General features: G+C 45.4%; 1 protein-coding gene across 1 annotated transcript; it reads right to left on the bottom strand.

The window, feature by feature from the left end:
* Positions 1-172: 172 nt before the first annotated feature.
* Positions 173-14,248, bottom strand: IL12RB2 (interleukin 12 receptor subunit beta 2). Its single transcript, XM_065745770.1, has 15 exons — positions 14,194-14,248; positions 12,140-12,466; positions 11,192-11,306; positions 10,412-10,590; positions 10,068-10,204; positions 9,160-9,304; positions 6,757-6,836; positions 5,283-5,502; positions 4,712-4,912; positions 3,828-3,929; positions 3,590-3,745; positions 2,741-2,878; positions 1,938-2,022; positions 1,036-1,135; positions 173-762 (listed from the first exon to the last, which is right to left on the bottom strand). The coding sequence occupies exons 1-15, from the start codon at positions 14,246-14,248 to the stop codon at positions 250-252; spliced, it is 2,553 nt and encodes an 850-aa protein (XP_065601842.1). The 3' UTR covers positions 173-249.
* Positions 14,249-14,458: the final 210 nt, after the last annotated feature.

The following is a 14,458-nucleotide window of genomic DNA, read 5'->3' on the forward strand; positions in this document are numbered from 1 at the left end:
TAGAAGCCTAATTACAGCACCAGCAATCTGGGTTTTTGTCTTTAATTCTTCCTAAGCGTGCTCTGTGGGTGACGAGCTGCTGTGCTGTAAAGCAAGGCGTGACTTTAGAAAGCTGGAAGGGTTTGTGAGTTGGGTCGTGTTACCTGAAGGCGTGATGTGCAAGTCACTGCAAGCTGCAGTGGGACACAGACTGCAATACTCTGCTAAAGTGCAAACGTTCAGGCCAGGCTGCTGTACCACCCCGGCTGCCTACCTAGTGAAAGAGCCACAGCTCAGTCTCACCGTGTCCAAATTGAGTTTCCCTCCGTAGGGGAATTCTGGTGGCAGGAAAGTTGTTGGGAAGACAGAGACTGAATGGCAGCCCAGTTCGGGGTCTTCTTCAGTAGAGTCTGTGGGAGGTGTTGTGATGGCTGAGGGCAGGTAAGCTCTGTCTGTAAGCAGATCAGCGATGTACTCAGAATCAGTTTGTGTTTGCTCTGGCTCTTCCAGCACCATCTTCCTGTACCAGTCGGGGAGCTGGTGCTCAGCACTGTGTCTGTCTGTTGTGCTGGGTAGAGGCCTGTACTCTGCCTCCTGTTTCTCAGAGCTGCTTTCCAGCTGCCACTCATCGTTTCTGCTGCAGTTGATGGTGCTGAAGATGAGCCTGTCCTGGAAAACCTGGAGGTCTCTCTTGATGAAGCTTTCCTCTACTTCTGTCGTTTCAGGCTCTTCAAAGCTGCTGGTGTTGTACGAGAATGGACTGGAAGGTACACTCAGCTCACCCTGGTGGGGGGCACACGTACAGCAGTGCTCGTTAATTCTGCACTCACTGCTTTGTGCACAGGCATCTACCACTGCTAAAGGGGAAATACCTCTGCACTGTTCTCTGTCACTTGGTGCAATACATACTGTGTGTGACACAGTACAGGACGGAGCTTTACCCTTGCCAGAAATGGCAGGATTTGCTATGTTAAGAGATGCCTGATTTGATAGGCTCCGACTGCTTTTTCTGCTGAAGAGGGTGGGGTTAGAAGGGGAAAAAAAAGGCTGATTTACCTTCATAGGTTTGTCCTTCTTAGCCCAGGTAGCATTAGCTGGATCTGGAATGGCTTTGCTGTGCCACTGAGGTACAGTGGCAGAGAAGAGCGAGAGTAATCTGCAGATGGAGCAGATGAAGTTAAAAGCATAAATGCCGATACCTGCAAGTTCTGCTGAGCTGGAACGTGCTGTATGCAATTACTGAAGAATTCTGTGTCATGAGTCTGCGTTACCAGAGATTAGCAGAAACTCAGGCTGGGTGGGACTGGCAGAACCTGCCTGAGTTTCTGAGGACACAGCAATTTTGACTGACTGGACAACACAGCTTTGGATTTCCCCTTTTTTTTCTGGCCACGACATCACTTTATGAGCATACATTATTGCCTCCCCTCTGGTCTGTAGTCCATACTGTGTTCATTTTTGGCTGTTCTAAGTGCTAATATTTCCCAGGTGCAAAGCCAGGAGTGAGGTAATACTGAGCAAGTACTGACTTAGCAAAAACCAGCGCAGCTCAGTGTCCTCCTGCAGCCAGCCCTCGTTAGACGTGCATGATTAATAGCACAGTGTGCTCTGCATGGCCGTGAACTCAGCCCTGGAAATTCAGGTTGGAGGTGCGTTTGTGTTGCCAAGAAAAAAGGCTTTTTGTCACAGGGCCTGACTTCCTCCTCAGGAAGGGAACAGGGTTTGTACCAGCTCGGGTTCAGTGGAAGCAGGCCTTAAGATCTAGGTGAAGCATCCACGACGTATGAACTGTAGCTATCCTCTACTAAGCACAGTGTGATGTTCTTACCATTCACATTATCTAAAACCTTTGTTCAAAACTATCCTCCCTGTTCCACAAGATGTCCTGAGAGCATGTTAATATGCCCTCAGACAAAACTCCCATGTTTTGCTGGGATGGAAGAGATCAATCCACTCACAGTTTTCTTGCAGGACGCAGGGAGCAAATGCAGGCTGAGAGTATGAAGAAGCTGCAGGTGAGCACAATAATCCAGTCCACAGCACCTGGAGCACAGAGCAGATGTGTTAATCTTTTATTTAATGAAGAAAAAGTATCCTAGTTCAAACTGGACAATGATCATGGTTTGCACTTGTCACAAATACCAGAAGGTCTTAGGTTTTAGATCAGATTTAGATATCTACCAGATATAACTACATGAAGGGAGGTTGTAGTGAGCTGGGGTTGGCCTCTTCTCTCATGTAATAGGATGAGAGGGAATGGCTTCAAGTTGTGTCAGGAGAGATTCAGACTGGATGTTAGGAAATACTTCTCTGAAAGAGTGGTCAGGCACTGGAATGGGCTGCACAGGGAGGTGCTGGAGTCACCGACCCTGGAGGTATTCAAGGAACATATAGACATTGTGTTGAGGGACATGGTTTAGTGAGAACTATTGGTGATGGGTGGACAGTTGGACTGGGTGATCTTGGAGGTCTTTTCCAATTCTGGTGATTCTGTAGTTCTAAATCAGCATAGCTATCTGGGCAGGCAACTTTCCCTTTTGTAATAAGTAAGACTACAAGCATTGAACTGTTAGCTATACAGATAACATCTTGGTACAAAACTGAGAAGTGGAAGACAAGGAAGGTATGTCACGTCTTAAGACCAGCTGAAACTAGAGATTTTCAGTTATTAAAGAGTAGTGGTTAAAGTATTCCAAATCTGTGGACAACAGTGGGCCCAGGGATAGGACTGTTGGTCCCCTGCCCACTGCTGACTCCTTACCTTCCAAGCAGACCAGCTCACTGTTTCCCCAGGGACTTTCTCCAGCAGCTGTCAGTGCTGTCATCCACAGGACGTAGTACTCACCACGCTGCAGGTTTGTGATGTAAAACGAATGTTGAGAAGGTGTGTTATAAATGGCTGAAAGAGAAAGGGGGAGAAGCAAACAAAAAACCTAGCACACATTCTTAATGCATTCAACTCTATGAAGAACTGTGTTCCTGGGAGCTGGGACATGCAGAAGTTCTCTGTTGCTGTAAGTAACCTCCTTGTCTATGTTGCTGAGCCCTTGGAAGGGCTGCAGGAGGGCTCAGGCTGTTGAGGTTGCTCTGAGATCTGTCCCACTGCATGGAGTTGAACAGATGCTGCACAGGACTGGGTACCCTGTCCTTTATCTGGTTTTGTTTGGTAAATTAGTGTCTAAATCTAAAATGAGGTCTGTGTGGTGCAACTACGAAACGTCCGTTAAAAGCTGTCATGCAGCTCCTGAACAAGATAAAAAAAGTTTCTTGTCTTGGGTGGGAGTGTGGGAGTTACACACGTGGGTAACAGGCCATGCGTGGGGAGGGTGTCCACGTGCTGGAATGCAGTGTGTGCTGCCTGCTGCGTGTCTCAATGCGCTGACTGTGCATTTGTTGAATGCAGCTTTTAGACAGTAGTTAGAATCAACTAACTCGATGTAAGAGTATAAATATGCAGCCTTGTTCATGAACAGCTGTAGCAGAGAGAGCTGAAGCTGCATCTCGCTGCTCGATGAGCTGCCTGGGACTCTTTCTGGTCTCTTTCTTGGCCAGCCTTCCCTCCTCAACAAACAGCAGGTGCACATCACGCTGTCTTTCAGCAGATACCTACCATAGACAGCGGGATTTCCATCGCTGTCCTTCTTTTGCAGGTAAATTTTGTACTCTGTGATGCAGCCCCTTTGCTGGTGGGGAGGGATTTCTCCCCACGAAACCAAGATGCCATCTGTCTGTGGCTTTGTGTACACTTGTGGCCCAGCTGATGGTGCTACAAAACACGAGACAGACTTTGCACGCTGAGCAGTTTAAGCTGGCTTTACAGTGCCTGGAGGAGTGCTACTTCGATTTACCTTTTTCCCTTGAGTATCCCCTCACTGATTTCACTTGCCCAGCTCTGTCCTGATAAAGTGCAAAGACGCTGATGTAATAGCACACGTTATCTTCTATGTGCTCTAAAAGAAAAAAAAAACAGAAAGTAAATAATTATCCCATTAAAATATTTACAGTTATGGCTAGAATATTTACTTGATCAGATCTATCCCAATACTTAATGTAGGTTGTGGAAGAGTGACTGTAATCAAAGTTTCCCTTTTTCAAAGCAGAGTACTAAGTAACAGCATGAAAGTGCTATTTTTTTTTCCCATTTGCTTGAGAGAAGGGATTTAAAACCCTGGGAGGCACAGCACCAGGACTCAGAGTAGGAAAGACTAACCAGAATAACACTCCCATCACTCTGATTGTAACTTTGAAGCTATCTAGGGTAAAGAACAGTGCCACTGGTTTGGATCAGCGAGCAGCAGCTATTAGAATGGAAATATTCCTCTTAAATCTCTGATCTTTGTCTTATTGCACTTCAGAAGGAACGATTTTATTTTATTTTTTTTTAATTTTTTATTTTTGTTCTTATTTATTTATTTTATTTATTTTCTTATTTTTTACTTTATTTTATGTTTATTTTCCATTTTGTTTATTGTTTATTATTTTATTTTGTTATTTCTTATTTTTTGTTACTTTTTATTTCATTTTATTTTTTATTCTAAGGCATTCTGCTTAGCAGGTAAAAATCATCTGAGGGACGGCTGAACCACTGAAGTCTTTTCTGTCATGTAAAAAGCTTTAAATATCACAATCTCTTATGCTGAATGAGCAAAAATTAGAGTCTGATTTGTTCCTCAGAAGGCTTTCAAAATTAAAATAGTGCTTCAACAGTATCCTGCTTCCATGTGGCACTCACCTGATATCACTACGGACAGGTTGGATGCCACAAGTTTTACCCAGCTTGGCTGTGGCTCCAGGCTGCTCTGCCTATGGGTGTTTATCCATTCCACGATGTACCCATTGATGGGTGTGGTGGATTTAATGGGAGGTTTCCAGCTGACCAAGATGCTGTTATTTCCCATTGCTACAGCAGACACGTTCTGAGGAGAGGGTAAATCTGTCATGGGAAGAAGAACAGTCAAACAGAAAGCACACCATCAGCACACACTGGCCTCAGCCTTAAGATGACTTGGTAAGTGGCAGAATCATAGGATGGCCTGGGTTGAAAAGGACCTCAAAGATCATCAATTTCAACCCCCTGCCGTGGGCAGGGTCACCAAGCACTAGAGCAGGCTGCCCAGTGCCACATCCAGCCTGGCCTTGAGCCCCTCCAGGGATGGGGCACCCACAGCCTCTCTGGGCAACCTGTTCCAGTGCATCACTGCTCTCTGAGTGAGAATCTGACTGCTCTCATGGTCTGTGGCCATACGCAGGACAAAGCAGAGCTGAGCTGATGTGCAATGGCTCAGAACAGCGGGGGGCTTTACCTCGGATGTGTAGGTTAGTCAGGATGGATGCAGGAGGGGAGCTCCCCCTCGAGTTATCAGCAGTGACTGTTATCCTGTAGTCCATCTTTGGAGTGACTCTGGTGTAACTGGTCTGTGTGGTAACGTTTGTCTCCATTGCTTTGGACTCCCCATGGCTTAGTGCTTCAAAGGTCACTGTGTAATGCAGGATTTTTCCTCTTGCCTCTGACTTCTGCAAAGCCTGCAAAGAAAATGCTTTTAGCCTCCCAGCAAGGGAAAAGCCTGGAAGAGAGGCAAGGAAAAAGTCAACAACATACAGTGTATCGCAGAAAACTGCAGCACCAAACTGATGGGCAGCCTGAAAATGCCTTAATAGTGCTCAGGGAAGGAGGCAGTGGTTTGGCTCCTTGGCACTGCTGTGTTTGGACAGTCAGCTGCTCCAGGTCTGCTGCCTGTCTGCGGGATGGACGAGTGTCCCACAGCTGCAGTAGCAGTGCTCCACGTGGTGGATTTAAGTGCAGGACCAAAAGAGAACTGTTCTTGAGCCACTGCTGGAGTGAAGGGCTCGTTCTGGGGATCCAGTCACCAGAAAACATATATTCCACCTGCTTAGCATTGGACCTTCTGCCATGAGAGGGGATTTTGTTACACCTGCAGACCCTCCTGAACAAAGCCTTAAGGAGCACACACGCTCACGCCTGCCTGCAGTTTGCCCTTTCACTGTGGGATTCCCACTGAGCAATGAGTGCAGAGCTCCTCCATGCAAAGCAACGAATGGAGGCAACCCCTCGCTTCAGAACCTGCTGTGAAGGTGGTTGGGACGCTTGTTATTTCCTGGCATGAATGAATCAAAGTGTTTTTCTTCCTTTCCAAGAAAGATTAAGTCCAATGTAACGTTTCAGTGCCTCCTAGGAGCTAGTGAGCATCATTAAAAGGTCAGAGAGATCACTGGACTTGCTACCAGCTCCCTGCTACCCTCAGTCTAACGCTCTCAGCCCTTCAATTGATTTTCCTGGACCTCTTCACATCTTCTGCCTCATGACACATCACAGAATCACCGTGCTTGGAAACAGCCTACAGGGTCATCCAGTCCAACCACCCACCTATCACCAGGAGTTCTCTCTAAGCCATATTCCTCAACACAACATCTGATGATGGTTCAAACACGCAAGGTACCCGCTTTAAGTGGGGAATTTGTGTTCTGACGGTACACAGCAAAGTAGGAAATGAGGAGATGGACATACAAATTAGAAAATTAAACTAGAAAGCCTAAAGGTTGTTATCTGTTCTTTTACAGGTACCATCGTGGTGTGAAAAGGGGGAAGGGAATGTGCTGGGGTGTGAGGAAAGTCTTGGGTAGCAGCTATTCTGAATCACTGGACAAAGCACTGCTGTGCCCTGGTTTGAAATCCTTTCCTGCAAACATAAAGTAGAGTTCTCCCTCCAAAGCTGCTGATTATTACTGCGTACACTGAGTTTTACTTCAGCAACTTACCTTCCAAAAAAGAGAAATGTTCTGCATTTGGGAGCCTACATCCTGCGTTTTGTACCAGACATCTAAGAGCCCAGTAGGCACTGGTTGAGAAAGAAAAGAGAGAAACAGAATTAATGATGGTATTTGGAAACAAAGAAGGCATCCAATAGGCTACAGGTAATCCTCAAACAACTCATATTTAAGATTCAGAATCCCAGAAACCATGTAACGTGCTGTAGCCTTAAAGTATTGTTTTGCATTTTAAGCTTATATTTGCTATTACAGCTGCAGTGATGACTGCCCACATGACTGCAGTCACAAAGAGCAAAATTTCATGTAAATAAGAGAGGGCTCTGCTCTGCCACTGACTTCATTTTGCTCTCAGTAACCACTGACTTGTAAGAAAGCCTATAAGTCAGTGGGGCAGTGTTAGTTCTCATCTCTGCATAAACGTTGAGGCTAAGTAAGGTCCAAGGGAGGCACGTCCTGAAAACCCTTCATTTTTAAACTGATTCTCACTGTACCCTGCATGTTTTGACTGCAAAAGCTGATTAACAGTGTGCTCAAACAACTCAGAACCTGATAAAGACATACGAAGAAAGTCAGGGTGACAAAGCTTGGCTCCTCAAGGTCCTTGAGCATAATCAACTCATCAAAATTAAATAAGAAGTATTTCTAATAACCTGAGCAGCAGGCAACTGATGCACAGCCCTGCGTAGCCTGGGGCTAAGACTGTCTGCTATTTCCTAAACCCAAACACAGAAACAATCCTCAATACCAGCAATGCTAAGGACTCTTTGTCCTGCTTCCACTGCAAATAGTGACTGAAATAGGAAAAAAAAAGGAAGAAAATAATAACAAAACAAGCAAACCACGGCATCTACAGAACTGTGACCAGAATGCACTCACTGTGAGCAAGGGGCAAGCTCAAAGCAAGGGGAAAAGGGAGGCAGATTGCATCTGTTGAATGCCAGCCCAGATTTTAAGGTTCTTTTCACAAGTCAACCACACAAGTTCGGTGGAAAGGAGAGGATTCCTTTGCTAAAGTGCTTGCAGAAAGCACGTTTTGTGGCAGGTCAGGCCTGGAGAATCATGGGGGAGGAAAAAAAAGCAGCTTCATATGTATAAAAGGTCCTGAATTCACCAAAGGCCAAACTAGTGTGAAAACTTGAGCTAGTTTGAAGAAGAGCGATGATTGTGTATGTAGAGTTCATCATCTGCAGCCTCACCTCGCTGTCACTCAGCCTGATGTCAGAAAATGTTCCCTGATTTGTTGAAGGGAGCCTTGCTCTGCAGCACTGCCTGGGGGAGAGGGGTGATGACCACAGACACCATAGCAACGCCGGGTGCATCGAGAAGGTTAAGAAAACTGCTGAGAGGAAAGTGGGGGAGGGAAGGAAAAGTTCACACCTTTTGCATCAATCAATGCTTACAGAAACTGCTGCTGGCAGTAGTGATAAATAGCATGAGTAATAGCTGCAGGAGCCTGGAGAGCTCGTAGTAATTCACAAAAACAGAGCAATGAAAGCCAACTTCGAGATGAAAGGAGGGGATGCCAAAGAAGCCAACGCATCTATATTGAAATCCTTCTTCAGAAGCTTTCCTCTTTCATAAGAACACAGAGCAATGTGAAGTTTCAGAGGTTGAGCAGCAGATGGTGGCCCTGCAGCTAAACTGAAGACTTCTGCTATTGGAAGTGGTATAAAATAGGAGAATTGATCTCGTGTTTGTGCTGCGTCCCCTGGACTCTGCTGTGCAGAAACACTGTTTTCTCACCTTCTTATTCATGATGGGATAGCTCCCCAAAATGCACGGCCCAGTTCTCATCCATTAAGGCTATAGAGCCCTCCAAAGAGCACACTGCTTAGCAGAGAGAGCTAGCTGGGAATTCTCTGAATGAACTATCTTCTTTGCTTGGAAAGGCAAATTGGCAAATTTAAACTGTTTTGTTAAAACCTTCCACATGGGATCTCTTGCTCTACGTTTTGAGAAATGTAAATTTCCAAGCTGCAGTATTCCAGTACAGCACTTCAGAGACTTAAAGAACGGCTCTTTGCAGCATGTGCTCTTCTATCTGTGCACCCTGGGCTGGGAGCTGCTTTGGCAGGGGGTTGGACTCGATGATCTCTGGAGGTCCCTTCCAGCCCATACAGTTCTGTGATTCAGCTGATCTCAGTCAGAAGGGGCCCTTTCCTGTCCCATTCAGCAGCTCCTCAGCAAACTGGAACGTGAACTGATTGATTCCCTGCTCATGACGAAGACCTGCTCTGTTACAGAACTTTATTTCCCCGCTGGCTTTGTTTGTGGATTTACAGATCCTAACCAGCACAAACCAAGTGGTGTTTTGAATTCATTGGCTAAACTTTCCGCTTCTATGTAAACCTTGGGCACGAGCTGAGTATGATCCATCATGCATTGTATTACCTGCTTCTGGAGTCTGGAATTGAAACGCACTCCAGTTACTCCACAGCCCTCTCTCAGGATGAATTTTACAGCTGACTTGAAATTCATAGTCTGTATGAGGCTCCAGACTGTGAAGACTGCATTTTTCACTGTTTAAACTTTCAACCTTCAATGAAGACAAAGCATACGTTGCATTAAACTCACAGGGAAATAAGGTTAGTAAGGAATTCTCCGCTCATATACCTGAATTAACTTCAAGCAATTCCTTCATTTTAGCACTTAAAATATAAACTAAGGATTCCAGCCAGCATTAGTTGGGCTGATAGCAAAAGGATGAGGGGGAATGGTTTTAAACACAGACAGGGGAGATGGAGGTTGGATGTCAGGAGGAAGTTTTTTACTCAGAGGGCGGTGATGCACTGGAACAGGTTGCCCAGAGAGGCTGTGGGAGCCCTATCCCTGGAGGCACTCAAGGCAAAGCTGGATGTGGCTCTGGGCAGCCTGCTCTAGTGCTTGGTGACCATGCCCACGGCAGGGGGTTGAAACTGATGATCTCTGAAACAATTAGAGACAATGATTAGAGAAGACACAAGCATTTGGAAAATGTACGCCTGTACCCTTGAGCTACAGTGAGCAGAAAGGACCACATCATAGCAGTGCTGAGCCAAACGTAAGCTCTGATTCTATGTGCATTATACTTGACACAGGGGGAACTATGCATGCATGCAGGGGGTTTTTTTTTGTGTGGTTTTTTTTTCCACAATAAGCATTCTAACTTCATTCAGTTTTAGATCAGCAATAGAGGTGTCGAGGAGCAGGCAACAATTTTTCCTAAATAAGATGCTAGAGGGCAGACTCAAGAGGCAAATGACAATATTAAAGGAGAATCCAAGGACCATAATATCCTCTATTCTTCAGAAAAGGATTACCGTGTTCCAGGTGCAATTGGTAAGTGGACAGTATCTTACTCTACAGTGCTGCACGGGGACTTCACTGTGCCAAACAATAGTACAGTTTGTTGCAGAATTTTCAAATTCCACCAAGAATTTGGGAGGATGTGGTTTCACTAGCAGCAAAAACAGAAACAAAACAGAGAAACGGCACTCAGATACACATCACAGCTCCTAATGGAGGTTACACCATAAATGGAATGGGTGATTGAGGATGGATGGATCCCTTTTCTGGCAGGGATAAACTACAAAGGTAGAGTGCTCAGTTTTCACTTTCTCTGAACAGACAGTGCTAGATGAAAGAAGGTAAGTAAGGCATTTACCTATGTCTATTAGCATGAATTGAAGTGGCTGTGAAAGAGCACTTCCTAGCTTGTTGGAGGCGACAACCACAAGTCTGTAAGTAGATTCAAAATTCAACCTCGTGCTCAGAACTAGCGAGCCAGACATATTACTCAGGCTTTCTTCTGAAAAACATAAGGTATCAGTCCCATCCGATAGCCTAGGACAGAAGGAGAGCTCTCAGTTAATACTTTTCCATACACTGTGAAAGGTAAATCCGTTTGCTCCTTGCTTGTAGCTTGCTGCAGAAGTCTCCAGGCTTTTTCAGGGAAAGCTCAGCAAAACCAGAGAGCAACAACACTGTGGGTTCTTAAAGATGAAGCAAAAATAGCATGGCTTGGAAAAGTTTTCTCTTCATCTCCTTAGCTAAACTGTGTGATAGAATGAGAAGTTCAGACCTGAGGTTTTCTGGTGCTGGCACCACGTCGTGTCTACATAGAGAAGAGCCACGATGGGGAAACAGCATATCTAAGACTGCATCTACTATTAAACTTCCCTTTCCACTAAAGGAGCCATATCTTGGCATATTCTCTTCATGTGCTTAACCCAGAAGTAATTTAACTACTGCAGCACACACAACTGTAAACAGAAAAGTCTTTGTTTTCTGTGATCGTGGCAGCCTTGCACTGACTTGTTCAGAGAGCAACTCTTGTGTGAGTTGATAAAGGGTAAATCTGTAACAAAGACATAAAACTAACGTAAAAAACCCCTCCGAGATCTGACTGCAGGCTTTGAAGAGCCTACTTGCCTGTGTTACTTACTGTACTGCATACGTAGTGTTCACGTGCGTAAACCTGCCTTTGTCCCAGGTGCAGGTGGGATTGCCATCCATCCCATTCTGGATGCATGACACATTTCTGGGCTGATCTGGAGGACCTTAAACAAATATTCTGATCAGTTTCTTAAAAATGTTGAGAGGTGGCACACTGAGACATGCTAGGAGGTCAGTTTGTTTTTATGGATTTACAGGCAGTAAGTGTGAAAGGTTCAGGCTGACACGTGAAAATAGCTGAGTGTCATCTCTGCAGTGTGCTGAGACCTCTGAAACGAGCAACGTCACAGTAAATTTCCAAGGGACAAAGGTGTCAGATGGACACAAATGCCCCACCCCTGTCAGGACTGGGCACCACCACAATATCTACTTGAAGCAATCAACCATTATTCCTTTAATGAAAAAAACACACAAATGTAAGTACCCATGCAGAAAATGCTGCTGCATCAGCTCATCTACAGTGAGAAGAAAATCTGAATTATCCTTAGTATTGTTCTTTCAAGGCACGTGTGTCCTGGAGAGATGAACTTCAGGAGTGTGAGGGGTAGGGAGAACAGGAGAGAGTATGATGTTTTGTCCATCATCTCTCCAGTTTTTAATTACTTGAACCCCTCCACTCATTTGCTATCATGGAGCAAGCTGGTGGCATGCAAATGATGCCACTACATATCAAGCTGCACCAGAGGCTTCTCAGAGGTGAGAGGCAGTGGGCACAGAGAGGCAGACATGCACACAAAGCCTTTTAGATCCACACATCCACACAGGGAGCTGGGAATCAGGGCCTGAAAGGCCTCTGTTGTGTTCAATATTTCAGATATAAAGCCATTCAAACACAGCACCTTATCTAGAAAAGGCCACCCCCCATGAGCTCATAACATCTGTTTCAGAGGAACCTCAGAACATCAGAAAGAACAGGGAACAATGAAATTCTCCTTACTTCCAGACTCTATATCAATTCCACAGATGAGTTTTTTCTTGTATTCACAATCTATCTTGCAAGTGAACATGTGCTTGCCATACATACTGACTGCAAACGTGTTGCTTACTGAAGCACCATAATGGCTGATCAGTTCAGAACCATTAAAGAAAAGAGCTGTCCTGCACTGCTTGTTGTACGTCGCTTGTTTGAGCTGGCAGGAGAGGGTGATGTTGGCTCCAGGCTGGACATGAGAAGCAGTGTTAGCAGTCATGTTTCCTTTTTCGCATATTTCTGCAACACCGTGGGGAAGTTTGCTGGCAGGCACGTTTCCCTTGCTGCATGCTTCTGCAACAAAGGGGCAAAACAAACCCTTAAAATGAATATATCGTTCATCTCCTGAAACACAGCGTCTCTGGGAGGACAGCTGTGCCAAATTCATCATGTAAGGGTTCTTGTCTCTGCATTGTAACTCACAATGGATTACCATCCATGTGTGTTACTGGACACAAAAGGCAATACTGATTTCAGTGTGCAAGGATATGCATGTGATGGCAGACCCCGAGACACTTACGTGGTGGGAAAGTGACACAAACAGCTGCAAAAGATGGAAAATGGCAGAGCACCATTTTCTAACTCTGCTTACTTGAAGTTCTGACAGTCTCTGAGGAAACTGCACTTCTCCCCACATAACAAACAGCACAAACTCTTCTCTGAGTTAAAACGAAACGCTCCCTGCATATATTATCAGCAGCTCTTAACCAGGAGATGGTCAGACCAGAGAGAAACAAAGCACTGCCAGTGCCTGAGCCTATCTGCCTCTTCTCCTGAAGCCAAGTCCATGCCTGTCCAGCACTTAGAGCTGTGCAACGAGGGTGTAAATGCCACATCACAGCAAAACTGCCTGCAACCCACAGCAGACATAAACAGCAACGCATGTTGCCATGAACACTGGGAAGTGGATCAATATGTTCTTAAAGAAAGCATAGAATAAACCAAACCATGCATCAAATGTTGCTCTCTCTAATAAGAAAGACGTTTACTTGTGTGTCTGAAAGAGAAAGCTAATTAGGCAGTGCTTCTCTTAAGTGATAACTGCTATATCCATAAAAAAAAATCTTACCTGCAGTGAAGTACATCAGCAAACAAATTGTGGCAGGCACAGTCCATGCAAACAACATTTTGCTCCCTACATAGAAATGATGACCTTTTAGCAGCTCCTAAAAAGTGGGAAAAAATCATCTTACAACATTGGCACTACTTCAGAGCTTTGGAAAATCCAACGTGCTTATTCCATCAGTCCTTTCTAATGAACTCTCCTCTCTAATGCTGCTGAATTGTGGCACTCCAGATGTTATCCTGAGCGGCAGCTGAACTTTGGGTTGGCTCTCCTTACAGACAGGCACGCTGCTTAGAGGGATGTTAGAACCACAGATACTTTGTGACTCTGCTTCAAGAAGAGATGCACTTCATCCCTTCCCTCCCAGAGATGCTCTGCAAGCCCAGAACCAAAAACCTTGCTGCAAATGTCAACCAGAACAGACTCTCACTACCCCTCGTGCAAAGGATGAAGGTTCTTCTCATTCATTTCTGGTTTTGTGCCTCCTGCTTTGCAGTTTTACAGTAACATTCTTCAACTCTTTGTAGCTCCGTAATGGCTGAAATTTAGCAGAACCTGAAGCAAAGAGGACACACTATGCCAAGGAAGTTTGAACAATCACTATAGAGAAACAGCATCTCCCGAGCCTCTCCATTCTCTCCTTGAGATTCCCATATACATATGCACAATGCCTCCTCACTCTGCACTCCCTGCATCTTCTCAGGGAATAAGAACACGTGCTGTTTCTCCCCAAGGAGCCTTTTTGCTTCCCACACTGCAGAGCTGTCACAGTCCTGAAGTCCTGCACCTCTTTTGTAGCACGAGCTCTCCACTGGTGCTGCCAACGTGGGGCTTCTTCAACAGTATAATGTTTCTTTGGGGAATGGAGAGGGAGAAAGAAAAGAAGAGAAGGGGAACAGACAAAGGTGGAAATGCCCGGGGTTCCCTAGGGACCCAACGTTGAGAGTTTCCTTACCTTTTGCATGTGGATTTCTCTCATCCCTCCAGTGGCAAACTGCTACAGCACGCATTCGGATGAGGCAGACTGCAGCTGTGAGAATAGCAAGGAGGGGGAGTTAAGGATGCACCAGTGAACAGGGAGGAGAGACTGAGCAGGTCTGCTGCACAGGGAAACCCTGCTGCAAATCCAGAGTCAGATTGGATGGAGGATGTGGCACTCCTGTTATCAAGGACGTGGGTGCTCTTCCACTGACCTGTGCTGAGACTTTCCATAGGTTCAT

Source organism: Cyrtonyx montezumae, unplaced genomic scaffold (genome assembly GCF_038088225.1).
Source record: "Cyrtonyx montezumae isolate F1298 unplaced genomic scaffold, pur_monq_1.0 scaffold_1, whole genome shotgun sequence".
Lineage (NCBI taxonomy): Eukaryota > Metazoa > Chordata > Aves > Galliformes > Odontophoridae > Cyrtonyx > Cyrtonyx montezumae.